This window comes from Diadema antillarum, unplaced genomic scaffold, assembly GCF_040938485.1.
Source record: "Diadema antillarum isolate AM-2024a unplaced genomic scaffold, OU_Dant_1.0 scf00000071, whole genome shotgun sequence".
Classification (NCBI taxonomy): Eukaryota; Metazoa; Echinodermata; class Echinoidea; order Diadematoida; family Diadematidae; genus Diadema; species Diadema antillarum.
In genome coordinates this window covers 13,170,687-13,192,987 of record NW_027270960.1, presented here as the reverse complement: position 1 = coordinate 13,192,987, position 22,301 = coordinate 13,170,687, and the positions used below count along the sequence as shown (strand labels likewise).

General features: G+C 39.1%; 1 protein-coding gene across 1 annotated transcript; it reads right to left on the bottom strand.

Moving 5' to 3' along the window:
• Window positions 1–1,115: 1,115 nt before the first annotated feature.
• LOC139717047 (uncharacterized) lies at window positions 1,116–10,842 on the bottom strand. The gene is made up of 7 exons (XM_071628558.1): window positions 10,580–10,842; window positions 9,855–10,038; window positions 7,498–7,624; window positions 6,112–6,214; window positions 4,753–4,971; window positions 3,096–3,223; window positions 1,116–1,952 (listed from the first exon to the last, which is right to left on the bottom strand). Exons 1-7 carry the CDS (start codon window positions 10,767–10,769, stop codon window positions 1,770–1,772), a joined length of 1,134 nt encoding a protein of 377 aa, XP_071484659.1. The 5' UTR covers window positions 10,770–10,842; the 3' UTR covers window positions 1,116–1,769.
• Between the last annotated feature and the right edge of the window lie 11,459 nt (window positions 10,843–22,301).

Sequence of the window (22,301 nt, the reverse complement as noted above, 5' to 3'; positions counted from 1 at the left end):
ACACACAACCATTTTTTTTTTTTTTTAGAATATACACATACATTTGGTTGGTCTCAACATTAATGAAGGTTCAACAATACACTGCCTAGGCACAGTCAGACGAATTTATCCAGTGATAGAAACAGGTTTTAGGAATTATATCTCATAATAAAATAATATAGAGATACTCTACTTACATACACATGCAAGATTCTCAGAGGGGAGATGTATATGGCAAGTTTCATGAGTTATTCATTCAGTGGCATCAAAACAGCTCACATATGGCTCAATTGCTTTTTTAAAATCATGTCAGTGCTTCATGCACAAGGGATATCAATCAAGACCATTTTCACTATCATCTAAGATAAAATTATATACATATATATATAATGTTATATTGATAGATATGCATGTATGTGTGTGTGTGTGTATGAATCTGTACATGCGCATACCAGCTTATCTGTTCATAAAGTGAGTAGATACCAATGAACATTAAACTGTAATTACCATAGCTGCTTGTGTCAAATGTAGAGGATGAAATGCTGAAAATAAAATGCATAACTGATCCATTCCTGTATACACTCTCCCTAGCTGGGGAAAATTGTTCCCTGTTAAAATCGTCCATGGATAGCAATCTAAACTTGCCTTTGATGTTAGCATATTAAACTGGTTACCACAGGAGCTACAAGAGTTAAAAGAGGTTACAGTGGATGTCTATGACTGTATTCCAAAACAGACATCACCTGTGCTTCTGGGAACCATCTAAGTTTGGTCCATTCTTTGAGATAGCCCTGCAGCCCATCATCATCATCATCATCATCATCATTTCACTTGGAGCAAACATGCACTCCTGTGACATGGATGAGTTCATGCCAACCTCCCCTATCTGGTGCCCGATGGGATGCAGCTGAACAACTATGACCAGTATGCTTCTTAATTTTTTCAGTCAAAGTTGTTACTGGTCTACCTTGCCTCCTTTATCCTTCCACACTTCTTTCGAAATGAGCATTTTCTCTATAATTTCTTCTGAAGATATGCCTAAAAAGTCAGAGCTTTGGGGTGATTATCCCCTTATGTATGACTATCCTTCACTCAATCTTCTTCAGAGGAATAATCTAGGTTTAGTCTTTAGAAAGGGCAAGGCTTGGTCTATAACCTGCTGGGAGGTCAGCTTCAGGGGAGTGGTTTATCACTACTGCCTCAGATCTACACTAATCCTGTGTCTACTGCAGTGTTTGGGCAACAAAGCTCAGTTTGGGGCTCAAGGTGATCTCTTTTTTCTTCTCCAGTCAGAAGATCTGCAATTTGGTTCATATTTCCGTTCATTCTCTAGGCTCTACATGCCAGAGCACATAGATTAAGTTCTGGGTGGGGAATTTCATGGAGCATTTTGTCTAACAAATTTGTCGGACAAATTTGCTCTCAGCCAATCAGATGCAAGGATTTCAGTAGTTCATCACAGTCTGTCAGATGAAATATCGAACAAAACACTTCATGAAATGCCCCCCCAGGTCACCCAAATTCATATCAGTGCAGAAAGGTCATCTGCACGTTTAGGCAAAATCCTAACCTGCTGCAGAGAATTAATACATACATTAAGCCAGCCTCATCTTTTGTTGGTCTTACAGGGCAATGATCCGAGACAGCCTCATGTCTGCTTACAACAGAAAGTATCACAGGATGTATGTACATGAGCCATTCATTTTAGGATTCAAATAATCCATCACCAATAAAATGGAGACGGAAGAACAGAGACACGTGACGAGGTTACCATGGCAACGTCCAAAAGTCTAGACCTGGCGGTAGATCGGTCTCTGAAAGAAGAGGAGGACCGTTATGGTGCTGGAGGTGAGGCTGGCCTGGATAACCTCTGGAGTCTCCAGGATGCAGGCGAGCTCCCAGCCCCTCTGACCCATCTCCACCATGACTGGGTCCCATGTGTGCCTGGAGGCAACTACCCCACCGAAGGAGCCCTACATGGTAAAAATCAAGGCAATATTACCACAAAACTGAAAGTTCATCTGAGGTAAGATATATCGACGATGCAAGATTTTGAACACTACAATACAAGATAATATGACTACAACAAGTAAATGTCTGTTGCAATATTAATTTTGCAAAAACCATTAAACTGGACTCACTTCTGTTTTAACTTCTGTTTTAACTTTAGTGCATGAAACATAATCCAATCAAATTCTTCTTTTTTCCTGATGATAATTTTGTATTTCATCTTTTGCAGTATACAACAATATAAATATTTCAGGAGAAACCCTATGATATGTTGTGCAACATGCATATATTGGAACATCCAACTTTTGGTATGCATGCTTCATTTCCTTTCTGCATCATACGCACAAAAATGGGTGCACTGCACATGTTTAAGGTGTGGAACAATGCACACATGTACATCCCATTGAGTGCGCACTTTGGAGGCACCACCCACAAACAGGTGCGAGCATTCAGACTGCCCAAACTATGAGAAGATTGGCAGGGTGCAGGAATTTTCCCTAGTTTGAGTGAGAAGTTTTGCAAGAAGCTTCACAAGAAGTTTTCAGAAGTTTGAGGTCACTCTGGCAAAACTTTGAGATGAACGAGTACGTTCGAGCACTCTCCTAAAGTGAACCGTACCGTACCTGCCCCAGAGGAGGGTTTGAACACTCCTAAAGTGTAGAGTACTGTACTGAACCAATCCAAAAGTGGACCACTTTCCGATGTGCTCCAAAAGGGTACCAAAAGCATACCAAAAGTTCGCATGTGAGAATGCACGTAACAGGCACATACATGTACATCATAATCCAAAAAGTTCATTCTCTTTGTTCAGGACAGCTGTAAGTAGTTCAAGTGCACAAGGTAAATGACCCTGTTGCTATAAAATGTGTGACCCGCTCTAAAAATAACTCATAAGGTAAGCTTTCTCAACAGAGTGCTCCAACGCTTCAAATCTGGCACAGTTCAGTACGGTATGCTTTAATTCAGCTCGCTTTGGTTCACTTTAGAGCACTCAAATGCACCCTTAGACTTCACAAACTAAAACTTTACAATATTTGCCAGTGAGATCGCGGCTAATGTATATGTTATGTTCATGACAGGGCGCCCTCTGTAGGTAAGGGCTGTACCTTGACTTTGTGTTGATAGGTGACAATGGTTCCCTGCCATCTAGGAGTAGGGTCATTGACGAAGGCAGCCTCTTTCTCAAAGAACCACATGGAATTCATGGTGACCTGACCACTTGCGAATCCAGTTGCTGTGGAGATGAGAAACCAAAGAGACAAATAAACACACACAAACAGACATGTATAAACAAAAGAGAAAAATTACTTGAACAATGTAAGAAGGGGCACAAGAAACAGTTCTTGATCCATTCTCAGCATGTAACTTCCTATATTTGTGATAATTTATCACAAGGTCTTGATAAAGTTGCATTTGTTCATTTTCCTGTTACTGTATTCTTGAATTTTCTACACTCTAAATCTTTAATTAATGTACGATTAGTTACAGTAAGCTGTGAATATGTTAAAAAAAGAAAAGCAAAACAACACAAAACAAAAAAAGAACATCTACTATAGAAATAGTACAAAATGTGTATCCTAAATAAGCACTTTTGAAAAAATCAGCTTCAAGATTTGGCATTTACACACAAAATATGCAAACTGGCACCAAAAACACCATAAAGATTCTCGTTCTGAATCAGTCTTGGCCTGAGAAACTCAGAAAGGAGGTAGTGAAACTATGAAACTTTTGATCCTTAAACAGAAGTAAATTCCTAACTTTTCAGTTACTCTTCAGCGATAAAATGCAGAAAATCTGAAGAAATTTGCATATTTGAATAATCAATCACTTTAAAATGTTCAAAGTTTCAGTGAGTTTCATTAATTTGACAACACAATATCATAGCATATATGATAAGCTACACAGACACCAAATTTGGTTGCAATTGGTCAATAAATGGGTGAGATAAGGCGAAAAGTCAGAATTACAAGTACAATTAGCATATTTGCATGATTAATTACCTGTAACATAAGAATTACACAAGATATTTTGATTTTTACTATGCATTCTGGTAAATTATGAGATGGGCTACATACGTGCAAAATTTGGTGGCAATAAAAAAGATAGCAGAGATCTTGAGGGGGTTGGCTCCTCAGCTATTCAGTCGCCAAAAAAAGCTTGGGTTACATAGGGTTAAAGGAGAAATTTCCCCAAGTATACATGTAGATTGAGTGAATGCAGCAACATGAGTAGAGCAAATCAGTGAAGTTTGACGAAAATCAAACAATCCATTCAAAAGTTATGAACTCTTAAAGTTTTGGTGCCTTAATCACTGGATGGAAAGACTACAACAGTTCCATGACTCATAGCAAACAGCAAAATAAAGGAAATATACAGAAAATTCCACAAAATTCAATTTTTCTAGCATAATGAGACAGCAGTTGACTTACCTCTTCCAGATAACAGGAGGAATATACATCTGTATTACCATTCACATGTCAGTAGCAAGACAAAGGAATGTGTACTTTTCACTTTAAATAAAAATACAATCTTGCGGAATTCTCATTAGAATATCATACTTCTGCAGCAACATCACAGACTGCTGTAGCCTTCTTGTCCAATGACAGTGGCACCAAAACTTAACTTTTGAAAAGATTGTCAAATTTTCCCCAAACTTCACTGATGTGTTCTATTAATATTGCTACATTCACTCAATCCACATGTATCATGTTTGGGGGAACTCCCCCTTTACGTATACAGAGCGATTGTGCCAAATACACTCACCCTGTCTCAGGCTTGACTGGTCGGGGTTAATCTCCACCAGCTTCCAGCCTTGCTGGAGAAAAGCAGCAAACTGCGCACCGATGTCTGTCAGGCACTGATACCTCGGCATGCCAAAGCCCGCCTGAACGCCGTACGTTATGGCCACATGAAGGCCGTGGTAGATGTAAGGGGTTGGGTTGGGGTGTTGTGGTATGTGGAACAGCAGGTCGACGCCAATCGCTACAGGGTATCAAGAGGAAATGGAGCAAGTCATCTTCAAAATCAACAAAGGGCAAAAGTTCATTGTGTATCATATATCCAATTTTCTGCGACCTGATCTTACTGTGATCTAGTGTATGTTTACCTAGCAGCCACAGCAACCCTGTTTGCCCGCAATGTAGTGCGCCTTGGGTAGGTGGGATATTCTCCCTCTTTTTTTACCCTCCCTATTCTAGTAGTCTTCATTCCAGTCCTCACTCCAGTGCACAAAATAATAGCTCTAACAGGCACCATTTTCATGGCATCTGGTCAGGCTACACTAAAAAATATTTCCTGTCATGTCCCACCATGGACCGCTTCCAAGTTTTTTATGGCCTACCACGTATCTCATCAGCACCATGACTGCAATGGCAAAACTTTTGACAGCTTCACTGGCACAGCAATCACGGCCTATCACGTTGGCCCATCCCCCCTCCCACCAATGAAAGAGAAAAACAAAAATCTCATCGATGTCAACTCAGAAATACATTTAGAAATATACCTAGAAATGCATTTGCATCATTACATTTTGCTTTGTACACAAAATGTCACAAATTTTCTTTCTTTTTTTCCCTTTGACTTTAGACCTATGCTTGGTACATAAACAGAGTACTATAAAAGTGGACATTTTTGCAGCATCAAAATTTGCACGCATCTCGTGCAAACAGAAACTAACACGAAAATATAAGTGAATATTTTCGCTTGCCATATATTTCAGTAGTTGATGTCTTGATTCCATGGAATTCAAAACATACTAAACTCATCTTATCCGGTCGAGCATGAACAATTACTCACGTGAAAATATCCAGTTTTACAGTAATACATTTTGGTGTGTCCAAGTATCTGAGAAATATGACAAATGGTGAAATTTTGCATTCAAAACAAGTGAAGAGCTACTCAACACTAAGATCACAGAGAGTTATCTAACGTCTTACAATCTAAACTTCTAAAATTCATAACTTCTTTTATGCATCCGACTCTTCACCCAGATTTTCACAGAGTTAACTTCTCTGATATTTCAGTTTACATACAAATTGTACAAAGCAACATAAGATCAGGATAACATCTCCCTCTCATGGAGATGAATTTAAGGAAATATACAAAAAGCTTGGTGATACTAACTTCCTGCATGTCCACCCAGCCCGCTTGAAAAAGATGGCCCCTGTACAGCACCGGTAGGCTCAATGCAGATCAGCCGTGCCCCCTTCTGGGTCATTTCCATTATCTGTAAGCCAACATCAATTAAATGACTCACTTTACCAGCAAAGAATACCTTCAAACTGACATGGAGTTTTGTATCATCAATGTTCATTAATCAAACTTCTCTTATTTTCTCTTTTTCACCCGATCATGCCAAAGAGGAATTTTGCAGCAGGAATAATCACATTGTCCTCATCAAAATGGCACCTCTGAATTTCACTTCATATCTTTTATTGATGAAAAAAAAAAACGGATTTAGTTAAATTTGTTAATTTTACACACAAGCGCCATTAGCACCGAAAGGTGAACCTGTGCGCTTTACAAATAAACCCTCTTCTTCTTCCTTTTCTTTTTCTTCTTCTTGTTTTGTTGTTGTTGTTGTTGCTGCTGCTGCTGCTGTTGTTGTTGTTGCTGTTATTATTATTATAATTATTATTATTATCATTATTATTAATATCATTATTATTATTATTATCATCATCATCATCATAAATTATCATTATTATTATCATCATCATCATCATTATTACTATCATTATTATTACAAACACACACACACACACACACACACAAATGCCAATTTCATCTCTATAACTTATTCTTCTGGTGTTGTGCAGAATTACTGAATTGAAATAGTCCCATTTGATTTTTCTCCAAATAAGGTGAGCGGCAAAATTCAGAGATGTTGATTTAACTGGGAAACGATGATAATTTTTGCAGCAGCATTACCTCACAATTTGATGGGTTCATGAATGAAGGGGAGAGAGCCTAGGCTGGCAATGTGATTTAATGGATATGAAAACTGGTCTTGTCATAAAATGATTGAAATCATGACAGTCAAAATTAATGATTGCAATTTGCACAGGCAACATTCCATTTCATTCTGTTATTTACATGCTTAATCACTATAACATTAATTGAAACAGCAATTTCTAATACATGCAACTTTCAACAAATATCTGTTACGATGAAACCAGAGACCTACTGAGTCTGAAGGGTACTGCTCTATAGAGAACTTTTCAGATTTGAATTGGGAAGATTAAAGGGATTCAGAACACATAAAATCAGCATGAACTGGGCAAATACTGTTGTGTACAAATCTCCTGACATTTCTCCGGGTGTATAATTAAACTAGACGGGTTGTTCTTTTTTTTTGTCACTTGAAGGCAGTTTGAGTTAAACTTTGCGCCTTTTTTAATTGGGACTAGAGAAGTGATTAACTGCTATTGATTGGAAAGCATAATGACTGATGTTTTTTAGTGCAACATGAAAAATTTGACACAGAAAAATTCATTTTTCCCCAGTCACCTTATTCATGACATCATTCGTGTTGGCCATTTGACCCTGTGTTGAATACCAGGAAAAGGAATAGAACGTCTGAAGTTCAATGGCGCTCTTTACAATCTGGAGATTCCAACTCTCAGCTGGTGGCGGGCTGCATGGAAGAAAGTAATTCGCAAACGACAAAATGAGTGGAGTCAGCTTCCAACCGTAATGTGTGCATAATCAACAACTACAGCCTACCGCACACTACACAATCCGACCGGTCGCACCACTCTGGAGGCACAATTTCATTAAAGGAAACTAAAACCCAAACGATTGTCCAATTTTCCCAAAACTTTCACTGTTGTGTTCTACTATTTAATTGCTGCTTTCACTCAATCTACATCAAAATTTGGGTTTCGGTTTCCCCACACTTGATGTTTGATGTGGTAAACTCTGCTGTTGGCAGGTTGCCATAGCTATGCTGATATGGTTTCTCTTCAGTGCGGGTGAGTTGCCATGGACTGTGTACAATGAAACCCTTATACATGTAAACTGATACAGATTTGCAATGTGCTTATCAAATTCTAGCTGGTACACTTGTAGCAGAGAGAATCCAAATAGGGGTGCATCATCTTGATGGATTGGAAAGCAGCCTCCTTAGAAAGCTCTCAGTTGCTTGGTTTTACTAATCACATGCAAAATATAAAGAGCACTTGAAAGTAATAAAGCAAAATGAATTGTTAGTCAAATAGTTAGTATGTACAAAGCATATCTTTTCAAGCTTGAAGGAATGAATTACTTTATTTTTGGTATCTATCTCCTCACTATCTAGTGCAGCTTACAAAATGAAAGCGGGCCTCACTTATTTTCTGTGTTTGGCTTGGACTATCACACCCATTCCTTTAACCATAAAAACCTGTTGAAGTCATAGAAAACTTACTTTTGCAATTTGGGTTTTTACCTCCACTAAGGAGGTTATGTTTTTGTTGGTGTTTGTTTTGTCTGTCTGTTCTCAAAATAACTCAAAAAGTTGTGAACAGATTTGGATGAAACTTACACAATAAGTTGAAAATGGCACAAGGAAGAGATGATTACATTTTGGTGGTGATCTGGGAATTTTTATGAACTTTCTTGGATTTTTAAAAATCTTTTGACAAATAGGGTCAATGAACTTGGGAGTTCAAGCTGCGCGTATTTGATGTTTGCATATATGTATATGCCCACTACAGAACGTGCTCTGCTCGAGGCACCACACAGCAGGATGATGAGGTAAATACTGCAAGGCTTCAAGTATTGGGAAATTGGACTACTTTCAGCATGCATATATGTGTTATGGTGGAAATGAGCTGCTCGACGGAAGTCTGCACTCTCTGAGAACTTTTCTAGTTTACAAAAAGTTTGGTTTTGATTTTGCTTCGGATGTGGGTTTTTATGTGTTTTTTTTTTGCGATTCTGATTTGTTTTGTTTTGTTTTGTTTTGTTTTGTTTTTTGTTGCTGTTTTGAGGTTTGTTTGTTTGTTTGGTTAGTTGGTTGCTTGCTCGTTTTTTGTTTGTTTGTTTGTTTGTTTCTACAAATCTATGGCAAGAAACAGAACGAGATCCAGTGGCCACATAAAGACTGTTTCAAGAAAATCACATCTGAAGTTTAGATAAGTAATACAGATCTAATTGGTGCTAAGATACTTTATTGCAAGTTTTGCTTTATAAAGATTGAGGATGATCATTCTCATTATTAGAAGAACTATCAGTAGTAGTAGAGTATCAATCATTGATCATTAGCAGCAGTGCTAGTATTATATCATCATCCCTTTACTTGCAAATAAAACAAATGGTACTACTGGTTTACAATCCAACATATCTAGCATAAAGCATGTACGTGTCCTACATAAAAGAAAAATGATTTTGATACAGGTGAGGAAGAGGTCTTGATTGGCTAGCTTAATTCTTGTCATCAACGTCATCGCCATCACCGACAGCTATATCATCATCATCATCATCACCACCACCATCACCATCATTATTATCATCAACATCATCATCATCATCACCAACATCAGCATCATCATCAACATCAACATTATCATCATCATCAACATCAACATCATCATCAATATCATCAACATCATCAACATCATCATCATCATCATCATCAACATCATCATCAATATCATCAACATCATCATCATCATCATCAACATCATCATTAACATCATCATCATCATCATCAACATCATCATTAACATCATCATTAACATCATCATCATCATCAACAACAACATCATCGTCAACATCATCATCATCATCATCATCAACATCAACATCATCATCGTCAACATCATCATCATCATCAACATCGTCACTATCATTGTCATCATCATGATCATGATCATGATCCTTACATTCCAACTGGTCTCATAAGAATGGCTTGAAACGGCACCGCTTGGCTCATCCAACCGGCCTGTTGCTTCACTCCAGGGATGGTCTGGAACTGGATCATCTTGAAGCCCTGTGGGTAATTCTGGATCAGCGCCGGATAGTACGAATCAACGTTGGTGGTCATTATGGGGCGCGAGAAAAATCCACCTGGAATTGGACGCCAGAATACAGAAAATAGCGCATTTTATAAGCCTGACAAAGAATTTGAGAAGGATTTCATGGAGATATATGCTATACAAATTCTGAAATGAAAAATAATTAGTTATGCTTTTCTTACAATAACTTCAAGAGCAATGAATGGTACGAATTTCTGTCTTCAAAAAATTGGACGGCCATATATCGTCTTTGAAAAGAAAAAAGATGGATAATCCCACATGTCTATCATGCACATAATTTTACAAAGAGATATGGGGCATGGAAGGTGGAATTCTCCTTTCAATCCCTAGTGTTTCCATGTTTTAATGCACTCATACTCCTTCAATGAAACGATAACAAATGTATTTGCAAGAATGAGCATATCATATCTTAGCTGCATATGTCTGCCATTACAAAAACAAATGGAAGTAAGATATGTACAATGAGAGTACAAACAGCAATTACTCATAACTTTCTTTTCACGAATGAATTTTAAATCTCATACTTCCAATCTCTAAGTATGTACAAAAGATCTTGTTGCAGCCAACTATACCTTGCATATCCATGCGTGCTGTGACGTTGATGAGCAGGTACTCCAACTTCGGGCCAAGATACGGTGTTGTATCCACCGGTAGGGGCGTGTGGCTCCCTGACTGCACTGGTCCCGCTGGACCCTGCATGGTCGTGGTATGCAGGGCTGTTCCTGGGGCGGTCCCCATTGGTTGACTAGCTTGTGCACCCATGATGTCCAATAATCAGCACACACAGGGCATCCAGCAATAAAAGAATAAACTCAACTCTCCTCTGCACGTGTCAAACTTGCTAGCTGTAAATAAGAATAAAAGGCAATCAAATTTCAACCTCACATTATGGACAAGCAGCTTTCAATATTGTGATCTTGTGGCAAAGAGTTCTCTAACACCCTCCACTAAAACTAAAGTAAACGTATAAGGGCAAGTCCAAGATAAGGTCCCCTCAGAAGGCAAAATTTCATCTTTGCTCAATATTGACATGTTTGGTATCATTTTGAAGCTTATGAGTTGAAGTTTTGATTTCCATGGACGAAAAAATAATATTACGTAAATTTATGCAATTTTCAAGGGCTTCATTTGCATAAATGTGAAACACAGCGTTACGTATGGGACATTTATAAAAATTCATATTAATTCAAAGGAAAGCAAATGATATTTGATTAATATGTGGACATAAGAAGTTCATCAAATAGTTTAACTTGGTATGAAAATTTAGGGATTATGCAAATGATTATGCAAATTAGCTCGTGTCCTATCATGAGATGTCCCATACGTAACAAATTGAGGTCATTTTTTTAGGTTTATTCTGAAATTGCTAAGGTTATATTAATGCCCTTTTGGAAAGTTCTAATTTATTGTTTAGAGAAATTAAATACCATAGAAAAAAGAAAAAACAGTAAAAGGAATATTTTTTATTAGGCATTGAAATAATATTACGTATGGGACAAATGCGTTACGTATGGGACATCCTCATACATAATGCATGTGAATGCATGTAGCTAGCTGGGAAGGTCTCTCAGTACACAAATGGTCAATCATCCTGCAGAAAGCATCCCAACATTATAGCTACTTTTTGAGTTATAGACACTTTAGACAATACATGTACTTGACTGAACAATTTTCAGAAAGGGGGAGGGGAAAATGGCAAAATACACAATGAAAAATCAGCATTAAAGGGATGGTATAGTTTTTTGTAGAAATGGGGATTCAGTTTTCAACATTTAATGAGATGATTGGAAACCAATTATATGAATTACTAAAGAGCATACAATCCTAAGACTAGAGGAATTCAAAGTTTAGTGATTGAGATCCAATTTGAAATGGTTGTGATATAAATATAAAAAAAAAATATAAAGTAAAATGATTTTTTTTTTAATTGCAAGTGATACACAAATTGTCCTTATTCAGGTTTCAATAATAGCCACGACAAAATTCATGGGTATACATACTAAGGTGTGACTCGTATCAATGACCTGACTGCTAGACAGACATCATATATCTACTCGATCACTGGGGTTCCACGCAGCAGGTATTGCTTATTTATAAAAATTAATATTTCTTGTGTCAAGTTGTTTTTTATTGAAACAAAATGGCAAACTGCCCTTCATCAATGGAAGTAAACACTTTAAACTATTCAATTTTTCAGTAGTAACTATCCTGATAAAAATAGGGCATACATACTCAGGTTGGTCATAAAAGTATAGAATATGATTAGATATGATTATGATGGTAAATATTTGGGGAATATTGTTCCCTTGTCTATCTGGATCAGTATTTGAGTAGTTTTAACTGATTCCATTTCAATAGAAAATATGCAAAAATTTGTTTATGGGTATTGTGCACAATTATTTTGCAAAATACCCATAAACATGTCTCTCCACACACTAAACAAATGGGGGACAAAGGGCATGCATACTCAGGTTGGTCATAAAAATATAAAAATATGATTGAATATGATTAGGATGGTGAATATTTGGGGAATATTGTTTCCTTGACAATCTGGATCAGTATTTGAGTAGTTTCAACTGATTTTACTTCAATAATTATGCAAAATACCCATAAACATGGTTCTTCACACACTAAATGAATGGGGGACAAACTGTCCCATACGTAACTGTCCCATACGTAACACGTCATGTCTGTCTTTAATTAGAACCTGTAATTAGAGCTTTTTACCTAATGACACGAAACTTACCTGTGATAATCTTGAGTGTTGTGACTTTCATCACAGTGAGTTACAAGTTGAAGAATGAAATACTTTCAGAGAGTTTTGAGGTTGAAAAAAATGTTCAAAAAAACAAAATTTTTCTGGTCCCATACGTAACGGCACATATTTTCTCTTCTAGAATATAATTGTGAAGGTCATTTTTCTCCATTTTTTGCATGATTATACTTCTCCTAGATATCAATCACCATGATAAAGTTCAATATGATCAAAAGCCATTAACACTATTTTTCAGGTCATAAAAGTCTCTGAATGTCCCATACGTAACGCGCGTGTTATCTTGGACTTGCCCATAAGCTTTAACTGAATTTTAACACGGCGGGAAGCAATTGGTAGAATTTAGATCAATTGTGACCGTGCACCTCAAAACGAACATAAAGTCGCACACACTGATTTTGCGCAAGGACTGAAAATAAGTGAAATGGGTCAACCTAGCCGAATTTGACTTTTTCATATTTTCTGAAAGAGCGGGTCTTCTTTTACATTACGCTAAAATTTGGTATCATAAAACGGGCAGGAAAGTGTGTTTTTTTAGCAGTTTATCTCAAACATTTTTGGTAGAATAGTGTGATTAGGTGTGTCTTTAGAATACCTTTCTCATTTTTGAAAAACCTTGTCCACACTCTTCACTTCCAACTCTAATAACATTTGAAAGGATAGTGCTACTGCTTTGAAAGTTGGCATTAATTATGGACAGAATGTGTTAATGAGGCATGCTTAATTTCAGTTTAATTTGATAATCCCTTCATTGTTGTTACTCTGGTGGTTTACTTCCTGTTTTTTGTCCCATTCATCGCACAGCCAGCACGGTTTGGTAAAGATTAAGTGCTTGAATAGACACTGTACTTCAGAGCCTCTTTTCGCAGTTAACACTTTTCCTGAGTTTGTGCTTTCTTTCCAATATTAAGATAGGTTAGGAGAGTCCATTTGATTTGAGTTATACATCATTTTAAAGCTTAAAGTCTGCTCTTTCAGAATATGGTCTTAACTAAAAATTCATGTCTGGCGACTTTTTGTTTGTTTTGAGGTGCAGGGTCACAATTGTGAAACTGTGTCTGAATTTCTTTGGGCAAAAAAAAAAATGTTGAATAAATGATCATTTCTGTTTGTTAAACACACAATAGGTTCCAATGTGAATCATCTGTGCATCAGCATCCTAGTGAAATCTGTTGCAGTGTCATCATTCACATTTGCAGTCTAGTAAACACTGTATGACGTGAATCCGTAGGATTAAGGACTAAATACAGTGATTTTTAATGGTACAGATATCTTGCCATGCTTACATGTATGACTCCTGGCACTATACTATAATACAGACTTACAGCCATGTGCCTATGAAAAGCAAGTCTCATGTGCTGTTCTCAATACCCAAACAAAACATTTAAACAGCAAACACAACTTCAACGCTAGACAGAAAAGTCCGTCTGTCCGGAGGGGTCTTTTATCATTTTTTACTCTTACGGCTTTCCTCCATAGGAGATCAGCCTTTGTATCATCAATCTGTACAGGAGGGGATTCCATTAAGCCAGACAGTCTCCACTGAACATATCCCTGCAAGATACAGACCGATCTTTTATTGGTCAACTTCGCTGCTAGCTGGCAGAGCTGAGGATGGCTTCACTTGGATCCACACAATACCACAGATAGCACAAATTACAAGACGATTGTTTTTGTTTGTTTGTTTTTTCTACATTAAAGATAGTACCCACCCAAGTCTATTGTAAGGCAGGGGGGGGGGGGTGTGGATGTGGTGGCTACAAACAATCAAACATTAACCAGTAACCATACAAGATTACAACAAGTTAAGTAACTTAACTTGTTGACTTGTAATCTTGTATGGTTACTGGTTAATGTTTGATTGTTTTTAGCCACCACATCCACACCCCCCCCCCCCCCCGCCTTACTTAGACAAAGTAGTCCGACCAGACGCTGTTATAGCTATCGCGACGTACCATGTAACCACACAGCGACTGGGCTGTGTATAGTTAGAAGTTAAAGGACAAGTTCACCTTCATAAACATAAAGATTGAGAGAATGTAGCAATATTAGTAGAACACATCATTGAAAGTTTGAGGAAAATCGGACAATCCGTTCAAAAGTTATGAATTTTTGAAGTTTTTGTGCAGTAACCGCTGGATGAGAAGACTACTGCAGTGTGTGAATAACTTAGATGTCACATGCATACAACAATATAAGGAAAATATAAAGAGAATTTCACAAAATTTCATCTTTTGAAAAAAGTACACATTCCTCCGACTCGTTACCGACAAATGTTATGGGTAATATTATTCCCCCTGTCTTTAGAAAGAGGCAATTCAAGTGCTCTATTATTATGCGAAAAAAAGTGAAAATATGTTGAATTTTCTTTAGAGATCTACATTTTCTTTATACTGTTGTGCGCATATGACTCACAAGCTGTAGTAGTCTCCTCATCCAGCGGTTCCAACACAAAAATTTTAAAAATTCATAACTTTTGCATCGATTGCCCAATTTTCCTCAAACTTTCACTGATGTGTTCTACTAATATTGTTGCATTCTCTCAATCCTTATGTTTATGAAGGTGAACTTGTCCTTTAAGAGGTTTTTTACAATGCAGTTGAGCTACTGGATACGGCGTTGTAAAACCTACCTTCACTGCATACCCTTTGTACTTTAATAGGGCCTATAGGCGTACACTCAAATAATTCATCCAAGACAGAATCATCCATGGACATGAATGGACATGGTCTATTATGGACATTGGTATCCATATAACCTAGCCTTCGCCTAACAATATAATTATGACAGTTATGTTACACACACCGACACACACGCATTTAGGTAACCTATAGCCTGACCAGACCGCTGTGGCGACAGCGGCTGCGTGTAGTTAGGTAACCTATAGACAGAAAGATCCGTCTGTCCGGAGGACTTTTTTATATTTTGCCATTAACGCTGTCCTCCGTAGACGGGGGGGATCCGTGAAGCCAGACGCAGTCTCCGCGGAACATTCCCCGACGGACAGATACAGACCGATCTTTCGGTCAAGGTAACCTACTGCTACTGTTCATACAGAGTTGTATATCAATATTATGTTTACAGCTCCAAATAATTAACAACCTCACCTGGTGACGAGCCTTTTCCACTCCGAGCACAAGCCTCAACCTAAAGGGGAATCTTTGGATGTTTAATTATCAGGATAGATGTTGACATGCTGTCATGCTTAAAAATAGAATGTGCTACAGCACACATAACATTATACACACAACAGTGTTCCGATATTCGTGACGACCGCTAGCGCTGCATGCATGCACTGTTTATCGGAACGCGTACGTCGGGCTCCCTTGTGCGTGCCTGGTGCACTTGAATGTGTGCGCGTGCGGTGGGGAGATCGAGAGGAAAAACGTAAACACTGCCAGGTGACACGCCCACAAACCTATAGACCGGGGGCCCAGAAGATTTATTCAGCTGAAAAGGGTCACACTTTTTAATGGTCTCATCATATAGGGATGTGTCCAAGGGTCAATAAAATGCATTGCTGGCAAGTCACATCCTGTACCGTAAGCCTAGGGACCACAAAAAGGGACCTCGAAAAATGGATTTATTCAGCCGAAGGGGGTCACGGACAAAAGTTGGTGGATATTGTTCCTTTGGGTGTACTTATCATGAAAACACCAATGCCAGCTATTTTATCCTGTACGGGGCCCTAGACAGTAGCCCCAAAGGGCCCCACCCCCCATAGGCCTACGTACAAACACACACAAACATTGATTTTATTCAGTTGAAAAGAGTCACGGCTAATTTCTTTTGCAATTGAAGTAGTTCCCATCAGAGATATTTAAAACACCAATACCAGCTATTTTATCCTGTACGGGGCCCCAGACAGTAGCCCCAAAGTGCCCCACCCCCATAGGCCATACGTACAAACACACACAAACATTGATTTCATTCGTGCAGCTGAGAAGAGTCACGGCTAATTTCATTTGCAATGGAAGGAGTACCCATCAGAGATATCAAAAACACCAAAGTCAGCTATGTTATCCAGTACGGGGCCCCGGACAGTAGCCCCAAAGGAGCTCCCCCCCCCCCCCCCCAAACACACACACCCACACTAGTTTCATTCAGCTGAAAAGAGTCACGGCTAATTTCTTTTGCAATGGAAGTAGTACCCATCAGAGATATCCAAAATACCAAAGCCAGCTATTTTATCCTGCACGGGGCCCCAGTCAGTAGCCCCAAATTGCTCCCTCCCCCCCCCCCCCCCCCCACACACACACATTGATTTTGTTCAGCTGAAAAGGGTCATGGCTACTTTCTTTATTTTTTGCAATTGGTAGTAGGCATACTCATCAGAGATATCCAAAACACTAAAGCCAGTTATTTTATCCTGCACGGGGTCCCAGACAGTAGCCCCGAAGTGCACCCCCCCCCCCCCAACACACACACACACACACACACACACACACACACACACACACACACACACACACTAGTTTCATTCAGCTGAAAAGGGTCACGGCTAATTTCTTTTGCAATGGAAGTATACCCATCAGAGATATCCAAAGCACCAAAGCCAGTTATTTTATCCTGAACGGGGCCGCAGACAGTAGCCCCAAAGTGCCCCCCCCCCCCTCTCCACATACACACACACACACACACACACACACACACACACACACACACACACACACACACACACATTAGTTTCATTCCTCCAAAATGGGTCACGGCTAATTTCTTTTGCAATGGAAGTATACCCATCAGAGATATCCAAAGCACCAAAGCCAGTTATTTTATCCTGAACGGGGCCCCAGACAGTAGCCCCAAAGTGCCCCCCCTCTCCACATACACACACATACACACACACACACACACACACACACACACACACACACACACACACACACACACACACACTAGTTTCATTCAGCTGAAAAGGGTCACGGCTAATTTCTTTTGCAATGGAAGTAGTACCCATCAGAGATATCCAAAATACCAAAGCCAGTTATCTTATCCTGTATGGGGCCCCGCACAGTATAGCCCCAAACACGGGTAATTTCTTTTGCACTGGAAGAAGTACCTATCAGAGATATTCAACACACCAAGGCTAGTTATTTCATCCTGCACAGAGCCCTAGACAGTAGCTCCACAGTGTCCCATCCATTATACATGTACTGTGAATCAGCTGAAAATGGTCTTACAAATTCTTTTGTAACGTTAATATCAGGGCCTACTGAACAGAGATATCACAAACACTAAAGCAAGTCATCTTATCCTGTATACGGGGTCCCATAGGTTACAGTAGCAAAACACTCAAGAAATTTGCAAAGGAAGCATACTTCTGTATAGTGCACAACCAAGATGACCATATTACGAAAACCAGTCATTTCATCTTGTACTGGGCCCAGGTTACAGTAGCCATAAAGTGCCCCTCCCCCACATAATTATTATGACATCATTTAGCTGAAAAGAGTCATAGTTGTTTTTCTTTTACAATCGAAGTAGGTTTTAGTTTACATCATAGATACCCAAAACATCAAAGCCAGTTAGGTTTTCCCAGCCAATTTCGCACTTTTGTTGGTTCATTAATTTTGATAGAAGGTTCGAATTCGTAAAATGGGTATTCAAATTGGCTGGTACCCTACGTTCATTCAAATTCGCCTTGACTTGCCGAAAAGTGTATTTCAGTCATTAAATTTCGCGAAAGACAGTCAAATTCCAAACGTGTTCATTCAAATTCAAATCATGCTATTTCTTTGTTTCAGATCTTTTTAACATGTCTTTCTATGTGTGTTTTCGTTTCATCTGTAAATTACTGTTATAAAGCAGTAAAAGTGTCATATTTCTTATCTAGTATAACTGGATTTGGTTGTTCTGTAACCAGACTGGTAACGCTCCTTCTCTTTCATATACATGTACATGTCATTATAGGCATATACGTGTACCAGTAATGCAGCTTAACTTCATTTTTTATAGTCATGACAGCACAATATATACAGACGTATATCTCTAGAAGACATAGAAAGAATTATAAAAAAAAAAAAAAAACATTTGAGGATCATAACCTTGACTTCTTGTAACTGGCCGACCGCTCGGAATAAAGCGCTCGTAACGGCCAGATAATTTGTGGCTTCTTACTTCTTTGGATTAAAAAAGCACGTTAAAAAATGGTGTCAAAGTCTCTTAAACGAATACGAAAACATGAAATGCTATGATGCTTACAAAACAATAACTACGACGAAAGAAAATAAGGAAAGAGGCCAAGCATGAACATATCTGTTTAATTGACTGCAGAACATGTTAAATTAGATGGCCAGAAATCAATTTGAATGAACGAGCGCAGCATGTAATCACGTGACTATATCATTATGAATTTATGAATGAACGGATAGTGGAATGGTACTTGTCTTATATCGTATGGATTTCAGTTGAAAAAGTGTTATTTAGAATAAGGTTAGAGGTAATGTGAATGTTTCAAAATAAATTTGAATGAAGAGATTAATATGACATTGAACTACCATGTCATCTAGGCGAAGTTTTTGCTAAATTTAATTCAACATTAAAGAATTCGATTAAAAGAGGTGCGATATTGGCCCGGATGCAGGGCCCTTGACAGGTATAGCCCCAAGGTATTCCCACCCCATATGAATTAATTGTTTTTAGGTGAAAACAGTCCTGTATGCCTATTTTCCTTGGCAGTGGAATTAACAGCTGAGATACGTAAAACACAAACCCATCCAGTTAAGGGGCCCCCAGCCAGTAGCTGAAAAGTGCTCCCGTATTATTATATTCTAAGTGAAAAGAATCATTGCTATAATTTCTTTTGCAATGGAAGTAGTACTCAAGGAGGTGTCAAAAACACCGAAACCAGTTATATAGCTGTACGGGGCCCCACGGAGTGTTCCTAAAGTGTCCCCACATGTAATTCCACTATCAAGATCTGCATCCCGATCTATTCAATCTGTCAGATCGGGAGAGAGCGGCAAAAGTGTACGGGGACCGGGAGCATCGTAGCAGCAGCGTTTGGGTGATGGGGTTGGATCTGGCAATTTTACAGATCGGGAAGAAATTTTGAACTGGTTCAAAATTTCTTCCTCATCTCCCCATCAAGATTGACCTATTTTGAATCGTAGCTCAAACGGGGAGAGAGCAGTGACAGTGTAAATACCGCGGGATGAGCGTAACAATTCCAGGTTTTTCTGACCGTAGTAACAGCGGCACAAGAACGGGAAATATAGTCTAAACTAGACACCGACGACATGGTCCCGCTGCTACGCCGCTTGATCAAAGCACGACCTTCCCGCTTTAACGACGCTCTCACTAAGTTCTCTATATACTCTCGTATAAAATCAAGGCCTGTTCCTACGACGCTTCATTCCTGCTTCGATGCAGGTAACGCTGTTGGCCGCTTTAGCTACGCTGTTCCTACGCTTTCCCAGACTCAATTATGCACGTCTTCCGCTCTCGCCGCTCTAAAATCGAACGTAGCCGATACGCTGGAAAATGTTTGCCAGAACAGCAAAACTGATGATGATGAGGAGGGCGCGTTGTCGTTGTCGCGAAAATGAAGACGAAGGAGCGCATATTTAAGAAGAAGAGATGCACACAATAAAGAGAATAAAGCAAAACACTTTGGAGCTACTGTACGGGACCCCGTGCAGGATAAGATATCTGACTTTGGTATTTTGATATCCGATGGATACTACTTCCATTGCAAAAGAAATTAGCCGTGACCCTTTTCGGCTGAATGAAACCAATATATGTGTGTGTGTGTGTAGGGGGCACTTTGGGGCTACTGTCTGGGGCCCCGTACAGGATGAAATAACTGGCTTTAGTGCTTTGGATATCTCTGATGAGTACTACTTCCGATTGCAAAAGCAAGTAGCCGTGACCCTTTTCAGCTGAATAAAATCAATGTGTGTGTGTGTGGGGGGGGGGGGGGGGGGAGGGGGAAGGGGAGGGGGTAAGGGGGCAATTTGGGGCTACTGTCTGGGGCTACTGTCTGGGGCCCCATGCAGGATAAAATAACTGGCTTTGGTATTTTGGATTTCTCTGATGGGTACTAATGCCATTGCAAAAGAAATTAGCCGTGACCCTTTTTCAGCTGAATGAAACTATTGTGTGAGTATATGTGTGTTGGGGGGGGGGGCACTTTGGGGCTACTGTCTAGGCCCGTAGAGGACAAAATAACTGGCTTTGGTGTTTTGTATGTCTCTGATGGGTACTACTTCCATTGCAAATGAAATTAGCCGTTACTCTTATCAGCTGAATAAAGTCAATGTGTGTGTGTGTGTGTGTTTGTACGTAGGGCTTATAGGGGGTGGGGCACTTTGGGGCTACTGTCTGGGGCCCGTACAGGATAAAATAGCTGGCTTTGGTATTTTGGATATCTCTGATTGGTACTCCTTCCATTGCAAAAGAAATTAGCCCTGAATCTTTTTAATTGAATAAAATCAATGTTTGTGTGTGTTTATACGTAGGCCTATGGGGGGTGGGGCCCTTTGGGGCTACTGTCTAGGGCCCCGTACAGGATAAAATAGCTGGCATTGGTGTTTTGGATATCTCTGATGGGATCTACTTCCATTGCAAAAGAAATTAGCCGTGACCCTTTTCAGCTGAATAACACCATATTTCTGGGGCCCTTTGGGGCTACTGTCTGGGGCCCCGTACAGGATAAAATAGCTGGCATTGCTGTTTTCATGATAAGTACACCCAAAGGAACAATATCCACCAATTTTTGTCCGTGACCCCCTTCGGCTGAATAAATCCATTTTTCGGGGTCCCTTTATGTGGTCCCTAGGCTTACGGTACAGGATGTGACTTGCCAGCAATTCATTTTATTGACCCTTGGCCACATCCTTACATGATGAGACCATCAAAAAGTGTGACCCTTTTCAGCTGAATAAATGCTCTGGGCCCCCGGTCTAAATCTATATTTTTGCATTGACTAAGAGTGCGAAATTGGACCGGAAAAACCAATGAAACTACTTGTATAACAACTCATCGTGAAAAATATCCTTCATGTAAAGTTGATATGCTTCAAGTACATGAAAATTGGAAGGTGCGCGCGAGCCCATTTATGAATAAATCAACGTCAGTACAAGATTTTATTAAAGTTTTGTGCTTGCCTTGAGGGAATTTGATCTCAAATTATCTTGGTCATGTCACAGTGTATTGTTGTTCAAAGTGTTAATTTCTGTTTTCTTTTCGGCAAATGCGTTATCCCGATGATCATCGAACGTAAAATTATTATCTACACTGACCAAAATTAAACTACAGTTGTGTAATGCTTAGATTGAATGCTTATGAATTAGGTGACGGTAAATCGATTGCATATCGACTATATTAAATACTGTAGACGATGGTTATAATCCATGGTGATGGGTAAACGGAAATTGTTAACGAGTTATTAAATATAAATGTTTAAAATTCCTTTAATTTCTTTCTCTTAGCCCTTTGCCAATCAAATTATATGTGTTTTTTTTTTCTGGAACAACTGTGTGCACTGTTTGTTCGAGACAACCGTTATTTTGAAGTTG